Source organism: Protobothrops mucrosquamatus, unplaced genomic scaffold (genome assembly GCF_001527695.2).
Source record: "Protobothrops mucrosquamatus isolate PMUCROS unplaced genomic scaffold, P.Mucros_1.0 scaffold_19, whole genome shotgun sequence".
Classification (NCBI taxonomy): Eukaryota; Metazoa; Chordata; class Lepidosauria; order Squamata; family Viperidae; genus Protobothrops; species Protobothrops mucrosquamatus.
Genome location: NW_015386095.1, coordinates 1192777 through 1209186, shown reverse-complemented (window position 1 = coordinate 1209186; position 16410 = coordinate 1192777). Strand labels below are relative to the sequence as shown.

At 35.1% G+C, this 16410-nt stretch overlaps 1 protein-coding gene across 2 annotated transcripts in view; it reads left to right on the top strand.

Moving 5' to 3' along the window:
* MGAT4A (alpha-1,3-mannosyl-glycoprotein 4-beta-N-acetylglucosaminyltransferase A) overlaps positions 1-15782 on the top strand; it is an 85945-nt gene extending 70163 nt beyond the window's left edge. Inside the window, exons 10-16 of one of the 2 annotated variants that reach the window (XM_015831133.2) lie at positions 599-729; positions 3491-3598; positions 6139-6332; positions 10074-10152; positions 11325-11391; positions 12059-12171; positions 14276-15782. In XM_015831133.2, the coding sequence (XP_015686619.1) occupies positions 599-729; positions 3491-3598; positions 6139-6332; positions 10074-10152; positions 11325-11391; positions 12059-12171; positions 14276-14335 (752 nt within the window). In that variant the 3' untranslated portion in view covers positions 14336-15782. Of the gene's footprint in view, positions 1-598; positions 730-3490; positions 3599-6138; positions 6333-10073; positions 10153-10707; positions 11093-11324; positions 11392-12058; positions 12172-14275 lie in introns of those variants that run through there. The other variant, XM_015831191.1, reaches the window with a different exon arrangement.
* The last annotated feature ends 628 nt before the right edge of the window (positions 15783-16410 follow it).

The window sequence follows — 16410 nt, the reverse complement described above, 5'->3', positions numbered from 1 at the left end:
AACTTTTGTCAAAGTGGTATGATGCTGCATTTGGCATTTAAGAAAAAAAAGTGATTGCTATAGGTGCCTATGCTTTGACATCTGCTGAAATGAATGCAACAGTTCTTATGAATTGAGGAGGACCATCTTCACCCAATAAACCCTGCACATACACAGACTGCAAGACATGACATATAACAATTTTTAGTTCTGCAAGAAAAGTATAGAATAAAACAGGAAATATAGATGATGGATACCAGTTTTTGAGAATTTTTATCTCTAAAGGGAAAGTTTACAGCATAAATGAGAAGGTAGAGAGAAATATAACTTAACATATATTAGTTTTAATTTTATGTCTGAAAGTGAGTTCATCTAGGCAGTACTTCCATGCCCTTGTGTCTTCAGACTATCTTTTTACCAAAATGAACCTATTACCTTAAATTATTCTAATGCAAATTTAGTTTATCTGATAGTGCTACATTATATAAAAAGAACATTTTGCAGTAATTTGCTGGTTCAGATTCTAAACATCAGAGTTTTGGGTTCATACTATTTAATGAAACATTGCATTTATAGCTCAAAGTGCTCAATTATTGTTGATACATGTTATTATTTACAGGTAAAATGTTCCAGTCTCCAGATATTACACTCATTGTAGAGTTCATACTTATGTTTTATAAAGAGAAACCAATTGACTGGCTTTTGGATCACATTCTGTGGGTGAAAGTGTGCAATCCAGAGAAAGATGCAGTAAGTTGGTTTGAGAGTTTAATATTTCTGAAAAGTCTAGCTATGTGACATGATTGTAAGAAAATATATTAAGAAACTTAGTCATAGTTTTATAGCTCTTTTCTGAATTATAGTTTCTTGTAGCTAAACAACATTTAGTGTATTATGATATGTTTAAGAAGATATGATTAATGGTCCAGACATTACCAGAAAGAAATCATTTAAAGCTGTGCAAAGCTTTCAGATGGGGATTTTGAAAAGCATGATTAATATAACTGAGGTACCTTTCTTGAAATGCTAAGGAAGTACATTTTCTAGAAGGTTTGGCAAGGTAATTTCAAAAACTGTCTTTGGCTGCATGCATGTGCATATACAGACGGCAATTCTCTGAGACTGCCAGAAAAACAAGACAGCTCTGTGTGCAAGTATCTGTAGTCACAACCATGAACATTTTAAAGCAATCACACCAAACTTTGCAGAAGACCTAGAGTAAAGAGGGATGCTTTACTTATGCTAGCATACTGTATTTTGCAAAACACCCCTTTAGAAAGCTTTGCACGGCCCTACTATACACATACTACAGAGGCCAAGTACTATAAAGACTGCATTATATCCTAAAATATTTCAACTTCTCCAGCTGTGCCCCAGTAGAAGGCATGCCTTCTGCAAATAGTCAGCAGAGAATATCCTGTCTGATGTTTGAACACACATGGCTGGGGGAGGGGAGGGGAGGGAATCTACCTGAATCTACTTAGGGATAAACATGCATTTGTGTACAGGTATCCCCTTTCCCCAAATGTAGACTCCTTACTACCACCATGCTTCCTGGCTTATAGATTGAAAGCTGCACCAGTTGAAGTATTTACCGTGTTGAGGATGCCTAATTAATATATTTTGCCTAGGCCAGGTTTTATATAACTCGGGTGGGGAACGATGGCCATTTTATGACTTGTGGACTTCAACTCCCAGAATTCCACAAGCCATAAAAGGGCCATCGTTCGCCACCCCTGATGTAACAGAAAAACTAGTCAGCAAAGAATTTCTGTTCTTATTCAGAGACTGGCATAATTTTCATAATTGCAATAATAACCATTCTCTTGAAAATGGCGTAGACTTTTCTCTACACTCTAGGCAAGGTACTCTTCTTCCATCTGTCTTTCAAGGACAGGAGAAAATGTTGTTTGGAAAACCACTTCCTCATAGTGCTCCTCTTGTTGTGTCTTTAACAAGGCTGATAGATCAAATTGACCTTGTGTGGAACTGTGGTTAGCTGCTACTGCTGCTGCTATTGAAGTGAGGAGCAGGAAAGGACAGACAATTCTTCACTGTCTAACTCTCTTTGCCAGTCTTTGGGGATGCTCTGCTTCCCTTGTTCCTTCCCTTGCCTGCACTTTTGTAGGAAAATGCTGTCCTGTTAGCAGCGGTAGCAAGGTGGAAGGGGCATGGAGCAGAAGTCTTCTCAATTCCATTTCTGCAAAATCAAGCCAGAATTCCTTTTAAATGATCCAGGGAGCAATTCAGACTCAGAAGCTAGAGGGAGAGGTAAAGCAAGAATGCCCTTCAAAGGGAAAAAGGTTACTTATAAATCCCTCAGATCTTTTCCATTGCAAAGAGCAAAAGAGTTGCTTCTGCAATGTGGGGCATGCACAGATAAGGAATACAATTTCCCTTACATTAAACCCAACTGCTAGGGACTTCCATTAAATTCATGCTAGTTATAATAATAATAATAATGATAAAGTTGGAAGGGACCTTGGAGGTCATCTAGTCCAACCTCCTGCTCAGGCAGGAAACCCTATACCATTTTGGACAAATGGCTGTCCAGTTTATTCTTAAAAACTTCCAGTGTTGGTGCATTCACCGCTTCTGGAGGCAGGTTGTTCCACTGGTTAATTGTTCTAACTGTCAGGAAGTTTCTCCTTAGTTCTAGGTTGCTTCTCTCTTTGATTAGTTTCCGTCCATTGCTTCTTGTCCTGCCTTCAGGTGCTTTGGAGAATAGCCTGACTCCCTCTTCTTTGTAGCAGCCCCTAAGATATTGGAACAGAAGTGATTTGCCATTGTCCTTTTTTTGGGTTGCTTTTTAACCCAAAATAGATAACCTTGCAAACCAGGAGTGGTTTTTGAATGGTTGCAAAGTTCATGTGTGGAAATGTTGGCTGTATACCTTATATATATCAGATATATCAGATATATATGTGTATGAGATATATCAATATGAGATATACTGGTATATATATCGATATGAGAAAATTATTGAAAGAAGACAACAATAGGCAAAGGAGTTTTTACTAAAATCAGAAATATTAATTTTTGTCGAATTTTAGTTTTCAGACCAAATCATAATAAGAATGATGCCTAATATATTATATATTATATATAATATATATATATGATGCCTAATATATTATATATTACTGTATTGGGCATGACATTTTTATTTTTTATTTTAATTAAATGCATTTCAAATAGCAGAGTGACATAGCAGATTGCAGAAGTAAAAGTTGCAATTGGAAAATATATTTTTCTCAGAATTTAGAAATCCTAGCAGCTGTGAGAGATGAATGATAAACTATTCACCACTTCCTATATAATCACTTACTAAAGTTCCGATGACTGAATTTTTGTAGTGGTGGGAATACATTATTTTATTCTGAATGAAATCATGTCTGCTATATATAAACGAGGTAAGAATGCAATAAATGGTCCAGATAGCCAGTTTTTAAGCCATGTATGATGATGATGTGTCTTATGCTAAATAAGATTTTCCACCATTTTGTTAAAGAAACATTGTGATCGCCAGAAATCAAATCTCAGAATACGGTTCAGACCTTCACTTTTTCAGCATGTGGGTCTACACTCTTCCCTAGAAGGAAAGATTCAAAAACTCACAGTGAGTATTGATAGAAGGCAACATATACATACACCAATTTTTGGAAACATGTTTATTAATCAATCTTAATTAAGAAATACATATTCCTTAAATATATGTTTCTTAACTATATGCTGTATTTAAATACAATTGCCACAAAATCTGAGTATAATTTTCTCATTAAGTGAGACATCAAATGACTATGACTTCCTCATTATCCATTAACTGTTTGTCACAAATCAGTTGGGAAGCATGGCTATAAGTGCTAATAGGTTGCCAGGCATCCAGATCATGATCATATGACTACATCTAGAAATCCCTAAAAGTCACCACAAGATTTTCCTTTCCTTTCCTTTCTCTTTCTGGAAGTCCTGGTCAAGCCAGTGATTTAATTTATACTGATCAATTGATAATTCTGTTAGAGTGCATGTTAACTAGAATCTGTTGCCAAATCTGAATGAGAGACACATAGTGCTTAGGTATGGGGTCATGATGGGGAGATGATATTATTTCAAGATGTACCATTTTTAGATGAGAAGAGTTGAGAAGCTCTTTTAATTCCATACTCATTCTCATTGATCATCTTATACATCCTGAGCATTGCACCACATGCAATGGATCCAATAGACAGGGAATATCAGTCAGTTCTCTTATCTAAATGAAGAGACAGTGTCATTGGTAGATGATCACAGTCAGAAGCACTAACTGTTGTATGGTCTCTTAGGAAGTTCACAAGTCCTCAAGCAAGGGGCGTATCATCTATGGTGCTCGATTGTTCTGTCCCTAGGGGCAACACCATTTAGGATATGTAAACTCAGGCTGTTAAAGCATTTTGCAATACAAAAACCTGTGAAGTTAGATTTTGGACATTGGATTGGTGGCTCTCCAGCAGTGGAGGCAAAATATCTCTGAAGGATATTTATGAGGTTTGAATAGCAATAGCAATAGCACTTACTTATATACCGCTTCATAGTGCTTAACAGTCCTCCCTAAGTGGTTTACAGAGTAAGCACATTGCCCCCAACAATCTTGAGTTCTCATTTTACTGACCTCGGAAGGATGGAAAGCTGAGTCAACTTTGAGCTGGTCAAGATCGAACTGCTGGCAGTCAGCAGTAATAGCCTGCAGTACTGCATTCTAACCACTGTACCACCACGGCTCTAAAGGGCCTAATCATTGTGCCAAGTCTTGCATTAAAATCTCCTACAATTATTATTATTATTACATTTATATGCCAGCCACCTTATGGTTCAAGGCGACTCTGAGATCTACTTGTGGGTAAGTTATCATTAACTTGAATTAGTAGTTTTCTAAGCATTGCCATATTTCTTTACATTGAGCCTGAACTTTTCAGGGGAATAAATACACATTTATCTTCAGAAATGAACAGTGTTTAAACTTTACCAAGGTTGATGTTGCAATATTCCTAAGTGACCAACTCAGTGCAACATATTTTCAATTTGGTAGAAATTAATATAGTCAAGCCTCACTTTGCCTCCCTTTTGGTGCAGAAGCAACGGCATCCAGTGAGGTTATGTGACAGCTGTCTTGTGTCTCCTATCTTCTCCTGTGTATGGTTTCTTCATTTGGGTTATTAAATATTCAGAAATGTTAGGCTGCTTTGGTGGCTTTAAAAGAGCTGACAGTCTTGAATTTATTCTGTGTCACTTCCTTCTTTTACTTATTTTCTTGCCAACTCTTGATTGTTTTCACAATAGTACAGACAGTCCTTGACTTACAACCACAACTGGAGCCGGAATTTCCATTCCTAAGCAATGAGGTTGCTGTGTGAGTCGCGCCTGATTTTATAATTCTTTTTGCCATGGTGGTTAATGAATCCCTGCAGTTATTAAGTGAACCATGGCATTAAATTAATTCAGCTTCCCCTATTAACTTTGCTTTTTGGAAGCCAGCTGGAAAGATTGCAAATGGCACTCACCTAACCCTGGGACGCTGCAGCCTTTGTAAATGCATCCCTGTTGCCGAGCGCCTGCATTTTGATCCTGTGACCCTCAGGGTGATGCGATCATTGTAAGTGTGATAATTGGTTTGAAATCACTTTTTTCAGTGCTACTGGAATTTCAAATGAAGAATTCCTAAATGAATGGTTGTAAGTCTAGGATTACCTGCAGGTATAGGAGGTTGTTTCTCATGCAATAAATAAAACCATCCAGAACTGTTATTGCTGACTGTAACATTCCATAGATTGAAAATAAAAATAGTTTAAAAGCAAACATAAGGTAAACAAAACTTAAAAATGGAAAATTTATAAAATTTATAAACAGGAGAGTTTGTAGGAAGGTGCTGTCATCTCGCCGTGCCCTCCCCCACATTTTCCTATACGTTATGGAACAAAATATGTAGTACTTAGGGGAACTTTTCACTACAATTTTATCTAAGTGAAATGTGTCATGGAAAATTGTCACAAATGATTTTTATCAAGAGAAATGTACTAACCTTGAAAACTACAGGAAATATATTTACTGTCCTATACATCTATACTTTGTTGTTGCTGTTGTTGTTGTTCACACTTAGCATTATATCTTGTCATTCTTTTGTAGGATAAAGACTTCCTGAAACCATTATTGCATAAAATTCATGTGAATCCGCCAGCAGAGGTTTCTACAACATTAAAGGTCTACCAAGGGCATGCTCTTGAAAAAGCCTACATGGGTGAAGACTTTTTTTGGGCTATCACACCAGTTGCTGGAGATTATATCTTGTTTAAATTTGACAAGCCAGTTAATGTAGAAAGGTAACTGTTTTCATTTTAATATGAAACATCTCCTGAGCTGAAGGTGTTAATATCTTCTGGTAGTAAATTAAACAGTGAAAACACTACAAGTAGCCCTTGACCACAACTGAGACTCAAATTTCCATAGCTAAGCAGGGCAGTTAAGTGATTTGTGCTTCATCTGATTATTCTGTTATGGCCTTTTTTGCCACAGTTGTTAAGCGAGTCACTGCAGTTGGTAAGTCAATCATGCAGTCTTAAGCAAATCTGTCTTCCCCCATTGACTTTGCTTGTTGGAAGTTGGCTGGGAAGGTTACAAATAGTGATCACTTGACCCTGGGACAGTGTAACTGTCATCAATACATGCCAGTTGTCAACCGTTCAAATTGTGATCACATGGCCATGGGAAGGCTGCAGTGGTTGTAAGTATGAACACTGGTTATAAGTAACTTTTGAGTGCTGTTTTAACTTTGAATGGTCATTAAATGAATAGTTGTAAGTCAAGGACTATTTGTAGTTTCCTAAAGTACCTAGAATGAATAGATTACTATTTGGGGAGAGAATTCAAAAATAAGAAACTGATAGAAAGGGGTTAAAAAATCTGCTAAATTAGATAGATTACAAGTAGACCTCAAGTTACAATAGTCCATTTAGTGACTTATGACAGTTTTTCACACGACCGTTGTGGCATTCCCATAGTCACATGATCAAAATTTAGATGCTTGGCAACTGACTCATATTTATGATGGTTGCAGTGTCCTGGAGTCATGTGATCATCTTTTGGGACCTTCTGACAAGTACAGTCAATGGGGAAACCAGGTTCACTTAACAACTGTGTTACCAAATTAACAACTGCAGTGATTCACTTAACAACTATGGAAGAAAGATCGCAAAAGAGGGCAAAATCCACTTAATATATGTCTCACTTAGCAACAGAAATGTGGGGCTCAATTGTAGTTGTAAATCAAGGACTACCTTACTGCAGGAATGTAAGAAGCAGCAGGAATCCCTGAAATCAGTGAGCATCTTCCCTGAATGGAAGAATTTGCATTGAAAAGATATCTGCTTAGAAATAATAGAAAATATTAAGATATCTGCTTAATTTTAGAAAGTTTTCATCTTTCTCATCCTCCACTGCCACAGCAAGATACCTTTGTGTTGCATTTTCAACACAGGGAGTGAGGATGCTAATTTTAACCAGTCTTGTTTCATCTATTACTGGATATTTAGTTTGAAATGATGGTAGCTCAATATTTAGTTGTATATATTTAAAAATGAAGTTTGCAATTAGGGCTTATTGTCATGCAACTTATATTCTTGCAATGAAGTATGAGGGCAATTTGGAACTAAACCTCCGTTTGGTTATCAATGACAGACACTTGCAGATACAGAGATTTTATTATACACTACAACATTACATTACTTTTCAACATAATCGCCATTCAAATTGAGGCACTTGTCATAACGTCTTACAAGGTTTGAAATTCCTTAGTAGTAGTCGCTAGATGCCAAATCTGGGTTATGGGGGGGGGTGATCAAAAACATTCCAACGGAACTGCTTCAAAGTTCTTGGGTGCATCTAGCAGTGTGTGGGTGAACATTATTGTGAACCAACACCACACCGGAAGTCAGCATGCCCCGACGCTTGTTATGGATGGCTCGTCTGAGTTTTTGTAACATTTCACAGTAGACTTCTGAACTGATGGTCGAACCACGCTCCATGAACCTCACTAGCAGTACTCTTTTGGCATCTTCATATTTGATGGGATTTTCTATGGCACCACTTCCAATGTGGTGTTGGTTCATGATAATGCTCTCTTGCAGACCGCTAGAAGCACCCAAGAACTTTTGAAGCAGTTCCGTTGGAATGTTTTTGATTACCCCCCCATAGCCCAGATTTGCCAGTGAGTGACTACTACTAAGGAATTTCAAACCTTGTAAGACGTTATGACAAGCGACTCAATTTGAATGGCAATTATGTTAAAAAGTAATGTAATGTTGTAGTTTTCTAATGTGTATAATAAAAGTTCTGTATCTGCAAGTGTCTGTCATTGATAATCAAACGGATGTTTGTTTCTGAATTGCCCTCATATTTATGCTAGAAAATATATTAAAATATTAAACTGGATATAAAATGAAATGATTTACACATTAATTGCTCTGCGACTTTTAAGTGAATTTTGCATTGTTATGTAGTATTTATACATAGCTCTGGAAATATTTATTCTATTACATATGTATGAAATACCTTTTTACACATAATGGTATATACAAAGCGTATAAAAGTAATGAACTGAAGTGACAATAAACTCTTTAAGATCCATTGTGTAGAATCCCTCACTGATTTAATATGTATGCATTCACATAACATCTTTATGATTATGCTTACATGATGAGGAACAAGAATCTATAATTCTGAAAATATCATATGAAACATGACTACCATAAATTTTCTGTTGTTTGGAAATGATTTGACTGACATTTTGTTTTTAGTTGCTAGTATGAAAAGATGGCGTAGCATTTATTTTAATTTCAAATGTATTGGATCAGACCATCAGAGAAATTCTATAATTTAGTCTGTTATTTTTATTGTTTACATAAAATTATACAGACCTTCAGGATGGGTTTCCAAAATATAGTGCAGTTTTTTAAAAAGATAATTCTTTAGCCCACACTAAACACTTGATGGAGTAGTGAATGTAGCCTGGCTCAGTAATAATAATCCAGAAAAACTTCAAAATTATGTTTAGAATTATTGTGACTGAACAGTGGTGAACCACATCATCTACGCTATTCTTCTTCTCTGTCATTCAGTGAACAAGAGCTTCATTTTTCTCTTTTAATTAACAGTTTCTTGCTGGTTACAAGAACATTGCACAGCTAAAAAAATCAGCATGGAGTAGTGAGAAAAAAAGATCTTCCCAGTTGATATCAGAGATGGATAGACAGTTATAAGCTGTGTACTTGAAGATGCTGCCACCAAAGGGGGCAATACCATGTATTAGAGCTAAGGGCATACTTACTTTTTCCACTGTAAATAAATAAATACTTATCAATTCTTCATATTTATTTTTGTTCAAGTACATCACCATTATTTTTAAAGATAAAATATTGATATGTCCACATATTTAAAAAAAACATTTACATGAAATGTATTTCCTTTTTCAAATAACTGTAGGTCCTGGGGGTTGCTAGATGCTTGGCAAGTAGTACTAAGAGGAGCAGTAGTTTCTTCAATATTGCAATCACTTGAAAAACAGTAACTGTGTTAATACTGGTAGAAACCTTTCTAGAGTAGCACAGTAATTTGGTTGGAATTATATAATAAAGTGGCTGCTTTAAGCAAATATTAAATACACTAATATGAATGAAGGAGGATTTGCAAATTGTGTAATTTATATAGCTGCCCTTTTCTGTCAATTATTCTGGACGACTTACAATTCAATATGGCCTTTAACTAGATTCTCAGCAAAGAAATGGAACAAAAAGTCTTCTGAGCTTGTATAGTTATAACTGAAATTCTGCTAGTTATCTTTTTTAGATATTACTTAAGGGCATTTGAGTCACGCACCTATTTGAAACTATCCATAATGAATTGTTTGCAACATCAGTTTTGAACATTATGTTTTGTTCTTGATCCTTGATAACGATTCTTTGCATATTATCTGAAAGTAAACTCTTCAATAGATAGAATTGGATATATATGGGTAACTTGTGATTGTTTTCCCAATTTGTTTTTCTTTATTGTTTTCCATGATATAGATTCCTGTTCCATAGTGGCAATCCAGAACATCCAGGGGATATATTGGTCAATACAACTGTGGACATATTACCTCTTAAGGTATGATAATAGTCTATTTTTTCTTCCTTTCTATGAGTGTAACAGCAAATACAAGTATTTAGCAACCACAATTGGGACCAGAACTCGATTGCTAAATAGCGCAGTCACTAAGTTGGAAAAATCACGTGACCACGACTGTTCTTATTATTTTATTTCAGCTTCCTTTTTCTCCTACTACCAAGCTGAATGCTTACTGCAACACTGGATAATTAGAAAGAACATAATTAATGTTTGTATTGCATTCGCTGCAGAAGGGATTATAAGAGAGTAAGCAGGAACACTCTTTTATTAATACTAGGGATTACAGTGACTGTTTGCCTTGCGTGCTCAAGGCTGAGAATTTACAGATAATCACTTCCTGCAATAACTGAGTCTGGAATCACCAGCATTTCTTTTTATCCCACTCTTTAAAAATAAGCCTGGACTTCGTGAGCTGAAGGCATTCCCCCCCCCCCCCGCCTCCAGAACAGGACTTGTTTAAATATTATTAGAGCATCACCAATAAACCTGACTTTAGTTATTAAACTAAATCTTCCTGTATCTCTTTCACCACAGGCCATGCTGGAAGTTTTGTAATTCAGCAACAGCTGATAGATGATAGGTTTTCCATCTTTCTTCAGAATGCTGAGCAATGGTAGAACCAAAGAGGAAAGGTGTATTGGACTGCATGCCTTACAGATGATTAAAAATAATATTTAAATTATCTAAAATTCTTAACTTGTAAAATTTCAATTCTGTGCTGTCTTGGGGTTTATTTATCAATAAATATATTTAGTATTGGATTACAACAACTTTTTATAGGAGTTGAGTTAGGTTTCAAAGAGGAATATAAGGTGATCAATACATAAATGCCATTACTGAACATTCCAGAGATAAGTGAGAGACAAGGCAAAATCACATCATGCATTTTATGTTAAAATAAGTTGTATATATGTAAATAAAAGGATGTAGCATATCATTATCTTTTAGGAATATTGTTTCATTTCCTGGTATCGACCAACCATGGCCTCTTGGGAGGGGCCAGTCCAGTCTTGTTGGCTTCCAGTGTATTATGAAGTGGGGATGAGGGGAAGAATTGTGAATTTGCTATTCATTAGCATGTTATTATTTGTTAAACAATTAATTAAATCCTTTATCAATGAGATGATAATATTTTATATCTCATTTTTCAGAATAAAGAGCTGTTATTAAGCAAAGAAACCAAAGAGAAACGGTTAGAAGATGGTTATTTCAGAATAGGTAACTAACACTACAGTTCTGTTTTATAGACATTTGAATACAAAACTTAAGTAATTCAAGTTGTGGCTCATTTTGCATTACTATTGATCTAGTAGCATACTAATCAAGTTCAGGTGACAGAATTTCATGAACTAATGTTAGATTAAGGTATTTGAGCAGCCAATATGGTGTTGGCATTATCACAAAAGAAGAAGGTGTGCTGTGACACATTTGAACTCAGTTCTAGAAAAAAAAATGCAACCAACTAATTATGGATTCTGAAGTCTGCATCACTTAAATGTTTTTTATGGTAGTATAGCATTTCAGAATTTATTCCAAAGTGGTACCTTGGAGTCCATAGGAGAACATATGTAGTGTCTCCTTAAAGCAGCCATCTGGCTTTGTGAAAATATACAGCAGCATTAAAGAATTTGAGTCAAATGCTATTTGCACTCTTCATGTTCTCTGAAGGCCTTTTTTGAAATTGTTCATTTTCCAGCTAAATGAAGTGACCATACTATTTTCATTTGGTAGAATAAATAAGATGGCAGATGAAAATTTTGACTTTTTCATATTGTCCATAAAATCCAGGTTTCGTAATCTATTTGTGTAAAATGAATAGGATTACATGTAAGTGATTTGTATTTGCTGAGTGTATAATTATTTAGAATTATTTTTGCTTTTAAAGGCAAATTTGAAAATGGCAGAGCAGAAGGAATAGTCAGTCCCAATTTAAATCCAATTACAGCTGTCCGGCTGTTCGTCATACAAAATTCATCTGTCTGGGCAATTATAAATGAGGTAAGAGTTAAACAGGATGCTTAATAATTAGAATATTTGCCTTCAAACATTTAAATTCTTAAGTTTCTTATATTAAATATCATGATATCTTAAATCTTTGGGGCTATTCTGAATATTTCTCCTTTATAAAAATGTAGCTGCTGTGCAGTAAAGAGGAATATTAATGCTATTACTGCAAAATTCAGCATAGTTTGATTTTTTGCATTTTACAGCACTTGTATATTCTTGACTTCCTGCAACAGACTGGATACTCTAGTGCAGTGATGGCAAACCTTTTAGAGACCGAGTGCCCAAACTGCAACCCAAAACCCACTTATGCATCGTCGAGTGCCAGGTGGGCGTGGCCCATTGGGTGGCCGTGGCCCATTGGGTGGGGGTGGCTGCCGTGGTAACGGCAGACTGAGTGGGACTAAAAAGTTCAATCAATCAATTCCAACTTTGCGAGATCTTTTTTTCCCCCGCGAGAAGTTGAAATTGATTAATTGAACCTTTTTTTTTTTTTTTGCACATGGTGATGGGAGTCCTAAAGCGAAAAGGTCTTATAAAACCCAGCTGAAGGCCTAGGACTGGGGCGACGGTGCGCGTGCCCACAGAGAGGGCTCTGAGTGCCGCCTCTGGCACCCGTGCCATAGGTTCGCCACCACTGCTCTAGTGGTATGAGTTGAGTTAGATCCAAAAATGTCCTATTTGTTGTTTTTCCAATTTTCCTAGCTCCAATTTTCCTAGCTTTTTTCTAATTTTCCTAGTTATTCAGAAGGTTCTCCAGTTGCTGAGATCTGATTTCTAAGAATAGCAGAGGAAAGAAATTCATTTCTTCTGTTATCAAGTGCCAGAGTGCTTTCTATCAATATATTCTGCTCATGGAATCTTTGAGCTAGTCCATTGTAATAGACAGTTCAGAAAACCTTTTATAGTAACCAAGCATGTCAAGTTTGTCAGTTTGCCGGGGTCCTAATGACTTAGATCAGACTTGCCAAATCCGGTGTGCTGTCATATAAGTTCTATACATTTAAAATTCATTTTGGGAAAAACTGGCTTAGAGAAATTGTGGTTAGTAGTAATATAACAAATAACTATTTCATACCTTATAATAGAAAAGAGGCAGTTTCTGTTTCTCCTTTATCTTTCAGTAGTAATGGCCATAGAGATGTATTAAACAATATCTCTCAGCAACCTCTTTCATCATGTCTTCTGATAACAAGATACTGTAAATTTTGATCTAGGAGTTCATCCCATCTCTGGTTAGCAGGCATTCTTGTCTCAAAATGCATATAAAAGCACATTCAAAAAAGTGATTTTGTTGTGTTCTCCCAAACATTTGTTAAATATTACAATAACTTGATTACACTACACTGAAAAGCATATGATCTATGTTTGCTTAAGCGTTTGGCTGTTTATTGGGGACCATCAGACATTTTTCAATTCTGCATTACAGATTCATATTAAAAAACTCCCTAATTGATCAATATTGAAGAAGTAAGAAGATAATATTTTGAACACTTTTGCAAAATCATCCAAACTGCAGAAGGAAGATATTGAGTATGCACCTTATTTCAACTCAATTTTCTCACTGAAACACTACCTCCCGTGAATTCTACTGTAATTGAGAATATCGACTCGGCAAGAGGGATTAATTACAGTGTAGAAACTGATATTCACCTGGCATTCTTTATCTTGATTAATAATTTGAACATGACTTTGGTTGGCTAGAGATAAATACTCCTTGGTCTATCCAGTGGTGATGGGTAATTACAAGAAAAGGTGTACATATTGTTACATTCCTTGGAAATGAGAAAAATGTGTTAAAATACATTTTATGAAGAGGGTACTTTTTGAAAGTCCATTTATTTTGTTATTGAAAACCCTCTTTTATAGATTATCAGGGATATATATTCAAAAAATTTAGGGTATTTAATTTATTAAATAATTTGAAAAGTACATATTTTTATGCCAATAATAACTTGATTAAGTTTTTTAATGTATTACCTTACTTCTTGAGTTAACTCTACATTTTACTTGGTTAATAGTCATATTTTGTAATATATTGTCATGGTTAGAAGAGTTAAACTGAATTTGCCAATGAAGCACTTTTGTATCATGCCAGATTCTCCTGCACAAATCCCACCGAAATAAGAAGGGTTTCCACAGAAGAACATCCTCATGAGAGGTTCACAGAATCAAGGATATGGTGTTCAAAGATACAAACATGGCATGCAAGAACTTTGAAGAACATTACCTATGATTTTCACAGCCTTGGAATTAAGGAATTTTATATTTCAATAGAGTGAATGAAGTCTGCAGCAATTTAAAGTTTGAATCATTACCCATTAAAGGGGTACTTTGATAACAGGTTGTTCTTTTTTAATCTTTGTAAAGTTTTCTTCAATGCAATCAACCAAGTTGCTCCTTTGGATAGCAATGCCTTCTGAAATCAACTTTTTTTGGTTTTGCAACCCCTTTTCAATGAACTCTGCTCAGTGCTTTTGAATGATTTAATTTAGCATTATGTTAGGGATAATGGAACAGATACACAGTAACCTCAGCTGAGCTTTTATAATTGTAACTTTGTCAGTCCTTAAATGTGGAAGTGATTTCTATTTCTTAAGATCCAGCTTCTGCTTAAAATTAGCATTGCACTCCAACTGACTGAAGCAAGGCTTCTGTGATCTAAATGCTTCTTTTCTTTTATATTTCAAAGAAAAAAGATGTTTGCTTGGTCAGTAGCCTTGAAAAGAGGCAATTCAAGCACTTTGTGCTCTGTAGCACAGAAAACATGCAATAGTAAAGTAATAATAGTAACAAAACTTTTTTTCTTATCTAACTCCAGCCAAGTTATGAAAACCAAGGCTTTTTTTTTAGTTCTGTGACTCACGCAGGTAAATTAAATCTTCAATAGTGGTAGCTTGTGTTGTGAATTAATTCTTAGATATTTCTGTGTCTCAGATGTAAGTTTTTGCCAAAAATCAGTGTCTCTCTTGCCTTCTATAGAAATTATTTGTAAGGAATTGAAGGGATTGGATATCTATTTTCTATTTGAGTCTAACCGCTTCTAAAGAAAAAAAAGATCACAGTATGAAAAAATACTTGAATTGTTTCAAATTATTAAAGACTTGAGATTGCTTTGATTTTAAATAGATGGGATCCTATATTTATGAAATAGTTTTGCTCAAATTCTTTGTTGGTTGGGGACATATTCATACAAAAGTGCTTATATGACATACTAGCTAAGTTATAAATTTGAATATTACTTCCATAAAAGTAATGGATGGCCTGTACTGATTCTAAAATGAAAGGAATAGTAATAATGGCCTATTTTACGGACATATAATAAACTAATGCAGAACTCTGATTCCTAAATGTTCAATACATCTTAAATGTTAAACTTATTTTTAGATAACCTGTAAGCTGCCTGTAATATTGAACACTAATTGAATGTGCATTTAATATTGACATGCCACATTGAGGTGGGTGCGTGGTATAAGGGATATTTATGATAAACTTAATAATGATAATCAAGATTAATGTTTTCCTACACAAAAATAAGGTTGGGTAGGAAAAGCACAGAGAATTGGTGAGAAACTGTTCAAAATATGTACCTTTTTTATATAGAAAAGGGAATAATATATATAAAAATATTCATTTCCGTATTTTAATTTTGCTATGAACAAGTTGTAAAGCTATATAATCACTTGTCCTAGCTCTCAAGCTAACATAGCAGATCAGTGATTTATGAGTCTCTGCCACATAAATGTGAGATTTTCTATCCCTAGCAGCTTATTCCATTGCAGTTTATGCAGGTTTATTAACCTTTTATATTTAATTTAAAAATTAGTCTGAACCTTAGATCTAAATGTAATTTGCTGTTCTCTTCCAAAGACCAATAGATCACTTCCTCCCATTGAATGTATGGTCTTTGGGGAAAGCAAAATCACTAGCCAATTGATTTAACAGTAAACTAGAAATCAAAAGTGATCTTCTCCAATGCAACTTTAGGTATGCTTAGTCAGATGCAATATTCCCTGTGTTCAGTAGTATTCTACTGTGCAGTATTAGTAATATTTAAATTCTTAACTTTAATTCTTGAAACCTCTATAGATACCTGTCTTAGGTATAAACCATTCCATGTAATAAAGAATTGCACAGATAAGGAGGTACACTAGCAAAATGTTCTTGTGTTGCCAATTGGAAATGAGAAAAAGTAGTAAATATCAATTCTTTATACTGCCAGCTTTAAAGATC